Below are 14,570 nucleotides of genomic sequence, written 5' to 3' on the forward strand. Positions count from 1 at the left end.
TCTTCACCTGTCCCTCGACCACACCTTTTGGATTTCCCACACAACGACGAACGCACATCGGAGACCCACGCCTGTCAACGACAACGTTTCTTGGATTCTTCCCTAAATAAAGTCAGTTCACCCTGCACTTGGGTCCATCCACTTATTTCCGGATCGGAACATGGCAAAAGGTCTCCATAAGCGCCATAATTCTAAAACAAAACTACACAAGACTATCCAGACATATCACCATCACGCAAGAAATAGAAGAGCATAAGGTGAACTATTTCCCTCCTTTTGGTTGGAAATAAAGCACAGTTTGGGTGCAGAAATTTGAATTCCTCTCTCAGGTTTTCTTGGTAAAATGGGAGCAAAATCCTATCACAGGCAAAAACTACTAAAATGTTAAAAAAGGCCAATATAAAGGAAAGCTACATATGTCTATGAAATATCCTTTAATTGTGAATGGATCATGAAAACTGTTAAAGCACTTACATTCACACACACACACACACACACATTTTCAGAACCGCTTGTCCCATACGGGGTCACGGGGGAACCGGAGCCTACCTGGTAACACAGGGCGTAAGGCCAGAGGGGGAGGGGACACACCCAGGACGGGACGCCAGTCCGTCGCAAGGCACCCCAAGCGGGACTCGAACCCCAGACCCACCGGACAGCAGGACCGTGGTCCAACCCACTGTGCGCCACCGCACCCCCCTTCCTCCACTTACATTCAAAAATTTAAAAAACAGTCAGATAAAGTACTTCTGTTATATCAATGTCTGCAAACTGTGTGACATTGTTTCCTTCCTCTTGAAGCCCAGCAGTGCAGTAACTGTAAAGTGTGACTGAGGAGGTTTTTGTACGGCTCTATAACACTGTGTGAACACATAGCTACTACTGATGGAGTGCCAACTCTGACAGTAATAATCTCCTGCATCTTCAGCCTGGACTCCACTGATGGTCAGAGTGAAGTCAGACCCAGATCCACTGCCACTGATTCGATCAGGAGTCCCAGAGTAACGGTTAGTAGCAGCATAGATGAGGAGTTTAGGAGCTTCTCCAGGTTTCTGTAGGTACCAGTGTAAATAGTTGTTGTTATACACAGCAATACTGGTTTTACAGCTCATACTGACTGTCTGTCCTGGTTGAACAGCTTTCACTGCAGGACTCTGAGTCACAGTTATTTGTCCTTTGGATTCTGAAAGAAAAAGTGTAATAATGAACATTATTGTGTTTTTTAACTGGATTTTTTTTATCAACACACATTAAACAGTTTCAAGCGTCTGTATAATTTGGTTTTAAAACTTGCCTTGGATGAAGAGTAGAAGTGTAAGTGCAGAGATGAAGACACTGATAGAACTCATCATCGTTGTTTTGAATTTTACTCCCATGAAGGACAGCTGTCAGTCATGAAGTGTCCAACTCTGAGGACTATAAACAGTCCCAGAGCACTGAAGCTTGTGCTGCCCATGCAAAGTGCTTCTCTATGCAAATACATGTAACACACTGATACAAATTTTCAATGTGTCCAAAAGCATTTTCATAAGTAGCCTGTATGATCTGTCTCTTTGTCTCTTTTTAATTTACTGTGATTAATGGTTTGGAGGTTGTTGATTTTGTTTTTTGTTTTTTGTTTTGTGTGACCTGTGCAAACCCGTTGCACCACCACACCCCCATTACAGAAAGGACAGTTTCCTAAAAAATTCCTATTTAGCAGTCACCATATATTGTTTTAAATGTCTCATAATACTGTAATTTGTCTCATGAAGCATTACTCCCTATACACTGTGATGGACGAGCAGAGAAGAACCAAACACACTATATATACAAAAGAAAAGACTGCACAAGTCACTCGAACGTGACACATGGCACTTTGCACAAAGCCTCAAAGGCACATGTCACTGTGAAGTAAAATAACTCGCTGCGCAACAACTGGATCTTCTGCTTCCAAGTCGTGAATTTCCCTCCAGAAATGTACTTGAAGGGTTAAATTCTTCCAACACACTGTTTGTTCCTCTACTTATTTATTTATTGTGCTCCTACGGTTCACGCCACTTTTTCTAGGACTGTCTCTTGTGCTACAGTATAAATTAACTTGAATATGTAGATGCAGCAGCGAATAGTGGTGACTGACCAAGGTTTACCTGTTACGCCCCCCACAGCGGCACAACAGGGAACACCTGCTTCGAATTATCAAGCACAATCTTAAAAAGGGGCTGCGGAACACAGTCTGATGCGGAACCTTGTTCAGCCTTATTGATCACTTGTGCTCCTAGTCTTGCTCCTTGTTCCTCGCCCTGCTTCTCGATCCTCGTTCCTCGCCCTGCTTCTCGATCCTCGTTCCTCGCCCTGCTCCACACCCCTCGCCCTGCTCCTCGTCTCCAACTCACTGGTTTGCCTGATCACTCGCCTATTTCTTGGATTACGGTTCTTGGATTTGCCCCTTTGGATTCTGTTTGTACATCGGTGACCCTTTGCCTGTTCCCTGGCAATGTCTACTGAACCGCCCCTTGACCAAGCTTCCTGTGCCCTGCACTTGGGTCCGACGCAACCGCGCCGGGGGAATAGCATGACATTACCGCAGTATTCCCAAGCCTGTGTAATGATATTTGCTAGATACATCACGATTATCAAAACAGTGACGTCTGAGGGTGGTAATTATTAACTGAAACCTGGATCACCCCAGACAACACAGTCACACCTGATGCTCTCTCCACTAACTAATCCTTGTCTCACACCCCTCGTAGGCAGAGGTGGAGGCACAGGCCTGCTCATCTTTCTCGGTGGGAATATTCTGCTCTCCCTCTCCACTGGCATAATATGTCCTCCTTTCAATGGCATGCTGTCTCTATCACTGCTCCAATCACTCTCGTTACGATTGTTCTGTATCGCTTTCTTGGCCTTCTTGGCTGCTTCTTGGATGACCTTGACATATTGTTGAGCTCTCTCCTTGGGGACAACGCTCCGTTGATTCTCCTGAGTGACTTCAACTTGCATGTCGACGACATTTACATTTACATTTATTCATTTAGCAGACACTTTTCTCCAAGGCAATGTAGTTCTCAGTGAAAATACAATTTGTGCATTACATTAAAACAAAGAGAGACACGGCTGCAGACATGTGATTCTTAAATAAACCTAGTTTGTTACTTTCCACGTGATGCACCGATGTTCATCGCTTGAGTAGATGCATAAGACGCAGGATAGATGAATCCTGAAAACATTCATTTATTAGACATTCATCCAAGCGGCCTTGTGTTGCTCCTACAGTCCTTCCATCTCTCCCTGTCCCGATCCCCTGCTACTCACAAAGCAGGCAATTCTCTTGACCTTGTATTTTCCCGTAACTGTGGCTGTCCTGTCCTCTCTGTAACTCCGCTGCATGTCTCCGATCACTTCTTCATTTCCGTCCAACCCTGCCTCACCACTAAGTCCTCGCCTCATTCTGTACCCATTGCCACCTTCCGCCGCAACTCAAAATCTCTCTCACCTTCCTGCTTTGCCTCTGCTATGCTGTCTGCTCTCCCTTCTGCTGCACAATTCTCGGATCTATCAACAGACGATGCCAGACATTTTCCTCTCTGCCCTGTCCCCCTCCCTTGACTCTCTCTGTCCATTATCTTCCAGACCAGCACACCCCAGTGCCACCCCATGGCTGACTGATACATTACATGCAAACAGGACCGGTGTGAATATGACGAAAATCCAAGATTCGCTCAGACCTGGATGCCTACAAACAACTCTTAGCTACTTTTTTCTCTGCTGTCTCTTGAGCTAAAATTACCTTCTACCACAACAAAATACAGTTTGCAACTAAAAAACCACACAGACTCTTTGCCAGCTTCTCATCCCTCCTATGTCCTCCGCCGCCCCGTCCTCCATCTTTTCTTGCTGCTGATGACTTTGCTTTGTTTTTCAGAGACAAAGTCAATGCGATTATGGACAAGTTCTCAGCATGACCCTGTGAAGTGATGCTCTCTAAATTCAATCTGCTCTCTGAATCTGAAATCTCCAGCCTCCTGATATCAGACAGAGCCACCACCTGCTCACTTGATCTGATCCCATCGTCACTCCTACAGATCATCTCCCCGCAACTCTCCACCTTCATCTCTAAGATCATCAACTCCTCGCTCCCTTCTGGCTGTTTCCCAGCTGCCTTCAAAACTGCTCTCATTTCACCTCTGTTAAAGAAACTCTCCCTGGATCCCAACTTGGTTCAAAACTTCATATCAGTCTCCCTCCTCTTGTTCCTGTCTAAAACTCTAGAGCGGACAGCCTGTGATCAACGCTCTGAATTCCTCAGCTGGAACCATCTCCTCGATGGTTATCAGTCTGGCTTCAAAGTTAGTCACTCCATGGAGACGATGCTTCTGGCAGTATCTGATGCTCTCCAGTTGGCTAGGGCCACCTCCCTCTCCTCGGTCCTCATCCTCCTCGACCTGTCTGCAGCATTTGAGACTGTCAACCACTGGATTCTACTGTCCTCTCTTAGTCAGCTTGGGATCCAAGGTGCGGCACGAAGATGGTTTGAGTCCTACCTATCTGACAGATCCTATCAAGTGGTCTGGCGGTGCTCCTATTCTTCTCCTCTGCCTCTCTGAACGGTGTCCCGCAGGGCTCGGTACTGGGTCCTCTTTTCCATCTACACCTCCTCCCTCGGTCCGGTCATAGCCTCCCATGGATTCAAATACCACTGGTATGCTGATGATACCCAGCTCTTCCTCTCCTTTCCGCCTGGAGCATGAGACATTTCCACACGCATTGCCACCTGCCTGTTGGACATCTCTGCATGGATGTCTGATCACCACCTCCAACTCAACCTCTCCAAAACAGAGATTCTTCACCTCCAAGCTGGCCTGTCCCCCTGTCACGATCTATCGATCAAACTGGACAACTCATTCATTTTGCCGACCTCCTCGGCTAAGAGTCTGGGAGTGACGATTAACTCAAGTCTATCTTTCTCTCAGCACATTGAAGCCACAAACCGGACCTGCAGATACATCCTGCATAATATTCCCAGTATCTGTCCTAATCTCACGACTGACTCTGCCCAACTACCTGTCCAGGCCATGGTGACATCCCATCTGCACTATTGCAACTCTCTTCTGTGTGGCCCTCCCACTACTGCCATCAAACCTCTGCAGCTGATACAGAATGCTGCTGCACGAGTTGTGTTTGACTTGCCAAAGCATTCCCATGTAACTCCCCTACTCATTTCTCTGCACTGGCTTCCTATAGCTGCTCGAATCAAATTCAAGACCCTGGCTATTGCCTACAAATGCATCAATGGAACTGCTCCTAGCTATTTACAAGACTTGATCGACCGCTACACCCCAACCAGACCACTTCGCTGGTCTACTTTTACCCGCTTGGTGGTCGTGCATGTCACGGTTGCGCGTAGCGCGGACGGACTCAAGTGCAGAGAGTTCGGATCGACGTGCACGGAAGCCGAATCAGAATCCATAATCGTAGTCGTGGGGCAGGCGAAGGTCAGGCGATCAGCAAACGTCGTGGAAAGGGCTAGACAAAGAACGTGGTCAGGGCAGGCGAGGGTCAGGCGATCAGCGAATGTCGTAGAAAGGGCTAGCAAAGAACGTGGTCGGGAAGAAACAGGCAAAGGGTCGAATTCGGAATGGGTCTTCTCAGTAATACGGTTCGCAGGGAAACGAGGAGGCAAAACAAGGTTCCGCATCTGGGCTTCCTCGGCTTCCCTCTTTATAGTCGTTCCCATCAGGGAACGGCAGGTGTCGCGGATGTGCCAGATGCGGAGAACGTGACAGTGCACATGAAAGATGAAGCATGGAAGTTCTCAGTTCTTGCTCCGTTGTAGCGGAATGACCTCCCCCTATCACTCAGAACTGCTGAATCTCTGTCCACATTTAAGAAGGGTCTGAAAATTCACCTCTTCCGAACTCACTTCGCCCATGATTTCTAATGCTCATGTGTGGTGTAAATGTTCATGCACCATAACTTTATGATAATTCCCAGATAAGCCTTTACACAACCTCTACTCCTGTTTTGTATTGTACATAAATGTTTGTGTACCTTTAAAAAAAATTGTAGGAAGGTGATCAGGATTATTCTGTGCTGAGTTTTGTGCACATACTTGTGCAATGAACATCAGAACATAAACTGGAAAGAAACAAACTAAGTTTACTTAAGAATCACATGTCTGCAACTCTCTCTCTCTATCTCCTAATGTAATGCACAAACTGTATTTTCGCCGAGATGTACGTCGCTTTGGAGAAAAGTGTCTGCTAAATGAATAAATGTAAATTTAAATGTATTTATTACTCTCGTATTCCTTTCATTCCTGCGAGCTCCCCGGTGTCCTTGTTTCCGTGTCTCCTTACCCTGTGCCTACGTCTCCCTGATATCCCGACCCACAGCTTTGTTTCTGGACCACGACTTTGGATTTTCCTCCGAACGACGGTTGCTCCACGTTGACCTGGTGCCTGTCCTTTGATTTCGTTATTTCACCTGCCCCTTGTCTGCCCACACTTTGCAATAAGCGGTGCACCTGCAATTGGGTACGTCGCCTTTGTTCCTGCCTGCAAGCATGACACAAGTTACATCCTAGACCCTCCTCTCATGTCCCACTTTTTCTCAATGTGCCACAGCTCCATCATCTGGTAACATGTCTTAATCGCAGTGAATCGCAGTCAGTACCATGTACTGTCAGTTACAGATATTGTAGGTAGTTATAACCGGACTGAAGAAGAGAGTTAAAACTGTAGAACTGCATACAATGTCCATCAATACTGAAAATTAATTTGATTTATCTTCTGAAATTTTGAGGTCATTAACAAAATTGGAAATTCAAAACTGGGCCCCGTAACATCTGGACGTGAAATGGACACAGACGCAGGTGCGATTATCTCAGTAGCAGAGTCTATATACAAGTGGTCAGTATGTACTGGGACATGAAGTGCAATGGTGACACAATGAACACAGGAGAAAGAGACGCAGGGGCTTTTCTAACAGTAAACTAAATGATTATAGGTGTACGAAGTGAATACACTGAGACGAGATGTGGATGGAGATGGAACACGGGATGTGGAGAGACTCACAAAGGACCGGAACAGAAACACAGTGCAACAGAAGTTGGGAAACAGGTCAGCAAACACGTATCATGAGGAAAGCTGCAGGAAAGTAGTAAAATACTAAACAATGAGTCACAAACCAGTGACATGATTTCAGCATTTTTATAGGACTGCGAGCTGGTCATATGGTCAGCTGAGGCCAGGTGTGTTGATGCAGTTCGACTCATATAAAGTGATCCCTCCACTGGCCATTAGGGATTTCGCCCTTGGGGTCGTGACACGGGCATGATATGAGTTTAGAGACCACTGCTTTGAGAGGGTCTCGTTTTGTTACATAGTATGATACTGATTACTCAAAAGTTTTGGCTGCTATTTTCCACTATTGCAAAATGAAAAACGGAATAAACAGAAAAAAAAACAATAATAAAAAGATATCTAATTGATTAAAATATGCAATAGTGGAGTCTTCGGTGTAAAGGTGTGTTCAGTGGTGCTGTGTGTCATCATGACAATAATCCACGGTGAGCAGTGAGAGACACACTGGTGTCTCACAGGACTTTTTGTACAGCCCCTCAATGACTTTCACTCACTGTGGTGGACTTTTGGTAGCGGCACCAAACTGGAAGTTGGCAGTAAGTATTTCATCTTTTAACTCAATACCATCGACATCAAAGCTCTGCACAAATACTTTTTATGTGTTTTTCCTTTGTTCTCTGTTTCACTGTATTGTCATATTTATACTTCATATTCATTCTCTAACGTGCTCCTACCAGATGTTTTTTTAAAGAAACATTTTGCTTATGGTTAATTATTTGTCGAAACTTTTCGTAATTCGGACGATAATTTAATTTTATTTTTTGTATTTCTCGCTTCATTTCGTCAGAAACCTATAAATAAACTTATCAGTAGAAAAGAGCTCCATCATCATCTGCATCTGGCAGTGCGGTACATGATTTTAGTAGTGTAAAAGTTCCTTTTCACACCAGTCATGGACACATCGCTGTGATTCTTGTCTTGACTTCAAGACACCAGACATGATGAGACAAAATTAGTATTTACCATGAAAGGCCGGTAAACACAGTATATTGACGGTACACTGGACGCTGTGTGTGGAGGTTTTTGTACGAGCACAAATTGGCTCTGAATCACTGTGGGACACTTTTGGTGGAGGAACCAGGCTGGAAGTTGGAAGTAAGAACCTTTTTCTGTATTATATCCTGAACGCTGTAAAGAAATGAATGTAACTCGTTTTATTCCCTGAGTACATTTCTATTCTTCAGCTGAGTGTGTCTCACTTGTGTGTTTTCAGCTCTTTCAGTCAAAGTTGTTACACTGAAGCTTGTTGGTTTGAAAAACAGCTTCAAGTTCAAATGTTGCAATGTTGACAACAACACATGATTACAATGATAAATACATAAATGCGATAAATAACGATATGGGATAAAAAGTGTCTTTTACTGCGTTTGTTCACTACGGATTTTCCGATTTATATTTAAACCTTAGAAAAATGTTTCTTCTGCTTTTCACTGTTTTATAAATTCAATATTTGTTGCTCGAGTTAATGTTTATTTTACAGTTGTCAGTAATAATTAAGATGAAAATAATACAAACAATGTGATAAATAACTGACGCGCAGTTTTCCATGGTCTTTAATTCAATATGCATCCAGTTGTCTTGACTTTGAACTGAATTCAGTCCATCACTGATACACTGTTACAAATCGATCAGTGTGTTATAAAATGAAGAAAAGCAGTGTACGGAAGGGCTGCATGAATATGTCCAGAAGGGTGGAAAAGTGACACATTATGGTTTATAGCATTGAGCTGTGGAGGTAAAAATGACCTCTAAAGGAATAAGGATCTGTTCTCTTGTATTAATGGCACATTTTGATACACCTCATACATACTGTGGGCTACATTCATAAACTGCCTATCCATTCCTCCTCTGAGAGTTAACTAACAGCTCTTTTCCTCCTCCGCTACGTACAGGTGATGAGACACAATGCGATGTCCGCTGTTAAAGGTGTTCCGTCCACTCGCTGCCCTCTCTCTGACCTCTGACCTCTGCCGTCTCCTAGGCAACGCTGCCCCCGTCCTCACGGTCCTGCCCCCGTCCAGTCAAGAGGTGTCCGGTAAGAACAAGGCCACGCTGACGTGTCTGGCCAACAAGGGCTTCCCCTCCGACTGGAAGCTGGAGTGGACGGTGGACGGCAGGACCAAGCCTGGGGACGCGAGCCGCGGACTCCTGGACAAGGACGGCAAGTACAGCTGGAGCAGCACGCTGACCCTCCCTGCGGACGAGTGGACGAAGGCGGGCACGGTGGTCTGCAAGGCCACTCAGGGCTCCCAGACTCCAGTTCTGGAGACGATGAAGAGAGCCGACTGCCCCGTGTAGATGGGCGTCTCATTACTGTGTTTTTACTCTGTGCTCTACTCCACTCTTACTGTTTTCGTAACTAGTAACATAGAGGTTAATAATGTGCTTTGCTCCACTATATATGTGAGACCCTTTACCTTGAGCTTCTCAGTATTATCCAGTGTGTCCTCTGCTCCTGTTCTGTATTAGATTATTGGTGTGTTACACTGTGTGATCTTGTGCTTGAGTGACGTCTGAAATGCAGCTGAGAATAATAAACGTTTATTGAATCAAATACGCAGCTGTTGTTTCCCTTATTAATACATGACATGAACTGTAATTTGTGTTTATTTCAAATGATGAGCACAGTCCTGTTCGCAAAGAAGGCATAGAAAGTACAAGGAAATGTATCAATTCAATGAAAATTTATATATATAAAAAAGTAAGAGGAATAAAAATCATTTTAACATTAATTACGCTTTGTCTTCCTTAAAGGAAAATGTTTATTTAACAGACGATGCATATCAAACTAAAACAGTTTTCCTGTTACCATAATGACACACACACACACACACACACACACACACACACACACACACACACACACACGCTGAGTTTTCATTGTCATAGTAAATTCTGCCTATCATCTAAAAGCGTATTTTTCATTTTTTAAAAATACCTTTACAGGAAGATTCTATTAGTGTTTCCTTCACACAAACAATATTTCAGCAGAATTTATCGTCCAAAATTAAGAAAACTACTTGCAATAAGTGTGTGTTCAGTGTGAGAGACAGCAGCTCCCTGTGACCCCACACTGACAGGGAAGGAGGAGAATCCCTAAATCATGGGGACTCACACACATGTGAAAAGATCATGAAAACATAATGGTTTCTTGAACGTTTGGTCTTGAGCGTCTCTTTAACACGTCAAAAAAAGTGTTCAGACAAGTGCTGCATAACCTACGTTTAGTGTTTCTGTTCTATGAGCGGAAAGGAAAATACTGCACTGATTGTCCCTTCCTGCTCTAACTACTGTAACAACTGTGAGCTGAAGAAAGACAAAGAGTTTTACGTGAACTACATCATGCTCTGTGCTGCACAGACACACACAGAAATGGAAGTACAAGTTGACTCAAACTCCATGTAAAGGGTCAGATGATTCTTTCTGGTGTCTCTTGATTTACCGTAAGCCCCCACCTCACAGCAGCCCCCTGGGGACGGGGGCACATTTGCCTGCTCTATTCTGGGAGCAGCAGAAGCGTCCTGCCCATGCAAATGTCAGTTTCAGCCCAACGGTTCTTGGTGCGGTTTCACTGCCTGAAAGACCCTGCGCTGGGGCAGGTGTGTGTATGTGTGTGGGTGGGTGTGTGTGTGTGTGTGTGTGTGTGTGTGTGTGTGTGTGTGTGTGTGTTTGGGGGGGCAGATATCAGTCATTATCAGCAGAAAAAGAAATGGAATCAAGTTAGATGATGATTAAGTTTTTTCTCATTGTTTCAACAGCAGTTATTATCAGTGCTCTTGGTTTATAATTTGTTCAATTTCCTGAGAGTCCAGTGACTATAACAGGAATCATTCACAGTGTTTTTCACAGTAAAGTACATTATGATTTCCTCTTCATTCTGTGTCTGTGGTTAAACTTCTGGTGTCTTCTGTTAGTTACAGCAGGCCTGTTTCTGAACAGTTTGGGCCTAAGAAATATTGCACTTTGGCCCCCAACCAGGGAATGAAAACTTCGTAGAAGAAACCCTTCCCTTAATTTTGACCAGTAAAACATTTTAACAAAGAAAAAGATAAAATACAAGAGAAACGAATAGAGGTGGTTGCTAGTGTAGTGGTCAGAGTTGCTGCTTTTGGATGTAAAAGATGTAGGTTTAAATCCCACCTCCAGCTGTTGTACCCTTGAGTGAGGTACTCGTCCTAAATTGTTCCACTAAAAGTACCCAGATGGGTAAGAAAATTAGAAGTCACTTAAGAGGACAAATCAGCCTTTGAACTTCTGAATAAATAAATAGATATAACATTTTTCAAAATTATTGTTTCACACAAAACTTTCACCTAAAAAATTTACTGAACTGAGGTTTTTGTAAGAAACAAACAGAGAATGTTATTGGGGAAGTCACTTCTCACCCATTCACTTCTCCATTGATCTGATAAATGCATAATAAACATTTATTTTTAATAATTTTTTAAAAGTAACCACTTGTTGAATAATGAATAAACCTTTATGCAGCTACTGGAGTGACGTACACTGGTTCATATGGTGGAATGTGACAAATGGACTGTACTCCAGAATCACATGTCTGAACCCAAATCTCTCCTTCTGTTGATGAAACACACTCTTTGTATTTTTGTCCGACATGTACGTTACTTTGCAGAAAAGTGTCTGTGGAATAAATAAATGTCAATGTAAATGTAAAGTCACTGGTTCCCCCAGTGGCTTCAGACCCCAAAGGAACCGTTTCTTCCACTTACAGTAGGAAATGGCCCTGAATTCGAGACAGTTTTTAGTTCAGCATAAAATATATATTTCAGACTTTGGATTCTACACTTTGTGTATTTTTAGCATTATATTATATTATATTATATTATATTATATTATATTATATTAAAATAATGTGCATTTGTCACCGCTGTGTCCATTTGTCAACAAAATGTGACTCTCACACTGCAGTGAAATACAACTCCTCTGTGAGTGGACTGTACTCAATATAGAGTACAAATAAAAACATAATTTCAATTTATTGAAGAATTAATAAATTAAAAACAACTAAATATATGTTACACTCCAGTGAAGCTGGTAGTGAGTTTATTGTTTTATCTGTTCTTGTAGAGTCATCATTAAATTGTAGCATTGACCATCACAGTAACAGACACACACATTTCGGAACCGCTTTGTCCCAGACGGGGTCGCGGGGAACCGGAGCCTACCCGGCAACCTAGGGCGTAAGGGACACACCCAGGACGGGACGCCAGTCCGTCGCAAGGCACAATAAGCGGGACTCGAACCCCAGACCCACCGGAGAGCAGGACCCGGTCCAACCCACTGCGCCACCGCGCCCCCCACAGTAACAGATATCATACAGAAATCGAAATGGACACATTTGTTATTGTCAACCAAGGCTGCAGGGAAGGCTGGACCCAAGCGCAGGATCGTTTGTCAGGAACCGAGGAGTCAGGCGAGTTCTCGTTGGTGACGGGCGAGGAGTCGGTCAACCGGCGGTCAAAGTGGGAGCGATGATCCGTAGATGAAGTCAGGGAGCAATGCGAAGCCCAAAAGGCAGGGAATGATGAAGAGAGACCAGGGACAAAGGAGGTTGTGCCATCGGCACAAATGGGGACAGTTGTCTCACTGTTCTTCCGCGAGTGCAAAGGGCCTGAGGAGGGTCTTTTAAAGTCAAGTGCTGTGATTGTCATCAGGTGCTTCACTGGCATCCGGTGCTGTTGATCGCAGTGCGGGTGTGGACGTTACAGTTATATATATTGTGGGCTACTGGAACTAGAACAAGGCATGCATGGACAAGAGAGGAGAATAGGGAACTGTTGGAATGCTACACAAGTTACCCCAGTGAAAGGGATTACATGAAGAGGATGTGGTCCCTATGGATACTTTGAAACTCAACATCAAGACTAACGCCTAAGCAGCTAGTAGCTCAGTGTTCCAACATCTGCAAGAAACAACTGCTATCACAACTAGAGATTGACGAGGTACAACACAAATGCTATGGCAAGGGGGAGCCAGGACAGGTCAGGGAGAAGATATCATCATCCCCTTGGGTACCAAGCCCCAAGAACAATGAGCTCTTGTAAGCTGAATGCAAGAGCAGCTGACCTAAGAGATAAGATCATGGCTAAGAAGGACACCTGGAGCCCCCGTGGCCGATTACCAAGACCAAGTGAAGTACCTACTGAAAGTCTACTAGAAGATGTGAATGCAACACTACGAACAACCCCTACTGTGACCATCACTGAGACCAACCAGCTGATGTACAACACAGCAACAGTGATCCTTGAGATGCTTGGATACAAGATGAATACCAAGCATAAGAAGCAGTATCCTCCATGGAAAAGAAGGCTAGAGGCAAAGATCAAGGCAGCATGAAGGGAAGTTAGCCAGCTATTGGAACTGCAGAAAGGCGTGATGAAGACCCTGCCCAAGAAGTACAGCAAGCTGTCTATACCTGAGGCCTTAGAAACTGCCAAGCAAAGACTCACAGCCTTGGCTAACTGCCTGAAGAGGTACACAAGAGAGATAGAGGGCAGAAGAATAAACCAGATGTTCTCCACAGAACTATCCAAAGTGTACTCTCAGTGGCAGGGTAATAACATGAGAGGGGACCCACCAAGGTTGGAGACTGAACAATACTGGAAAAACACATGGGAGAAGGAGGCATCACATAACAACAAAGCCCAGTGGCCAGTGGATCTAAGAGCAGACCACAGCAACCTCCCTGAACAGGATCCAGGAACCATCACAGTGGCAGACATCCAAGAAAGAGTCTCAAGTATGAAGAACTGGACAGCACCAGGCCCTGACATGATCCACACCTTCTGGCTAAAGAAGCTAACTGCACTCCATGAGCGCCTGGCAACACAAATGAACCAGCTGCTAATGAATGGGACCCACCATGAATGGTTAACAGAAGGCCGGACAGTCCTGATCCTGAAGGACCCCCAGAAAGGAGCAGTCCCATTCAACTATTGCCCGATAACCTGTCTCTGCACAACATGGAAGCTGCTCTCAGGTATCATAGCGGCTAAGATGAACAGGCATATGGCTCAATACATGAGTGGGGCACAGAAAGGAATTGGTAGAAACACGAGAGGAGCAAACACCAGCTACTGGTAGACAGAACAGTCACTCGAGACTGCAAGACCAGACAGACCAACCTGTGCACCGCCTGGATTGACTACAAGAAAGCCCATGACTCGATGCCTCGCTCATGGATCCTGGAATGCTTAGAACTATACAAGATCAACAGGACACTAAGAGCCTTAATCAGGAACTCAATGGGGCAGTGGAAAACAACCCTGGAGGCCAACTCCAAGCAAATTGCGCAAGTCACCATCAAGTGCGGCATCTACAAATGCTACGGATACCGACTACGGAATGGAGTAAACATCAGTCACCTCCTCTACATGGATGACATGAAGCTTTATGCCAAGAGTGAACAAGACATCGATTCCCTGA

The 14,570-nt window shown here is 44.5% G+C and overlaps 1 gene segment (V, D, J or C); it reads left to right on the plus strand.

Moving 5' to 3' along the window:
- Nucleotides 1-7,614: 7,614 nt before the first annotated feature.
- LOC114909776 (Ig lambda chain C region-like) lies at nt 7,615-9,678 on the plus strand (the record flags this gene model as incomplete). The annotated part of the segment is given in 2 exon segments: nt 7,615-7,660; nt 9,106-9,678. Coding segments are annotated over 2 exon segments (363 nt in total), but the record flags the coding sequence as incomplete, so codon positions are not given.
- Nucleotides 9,679-14,570: the final 4,892 nt, after the last annotated feature.

Source organism: Scleropages formosus, unplaced genomic scaffold, assembly GCF_900964775.1.
Source record: "Scleropages formosus unplaced genomic scaffold, fSclFor1.1, whole genome shotgun sequence".
Lineage (NCBI taxonomy): Eukaryota > Metazoa > Chordata > Actinopteri > Osteoglossiformes > Osteoglossidae > Scleropages > Scleropages formosus.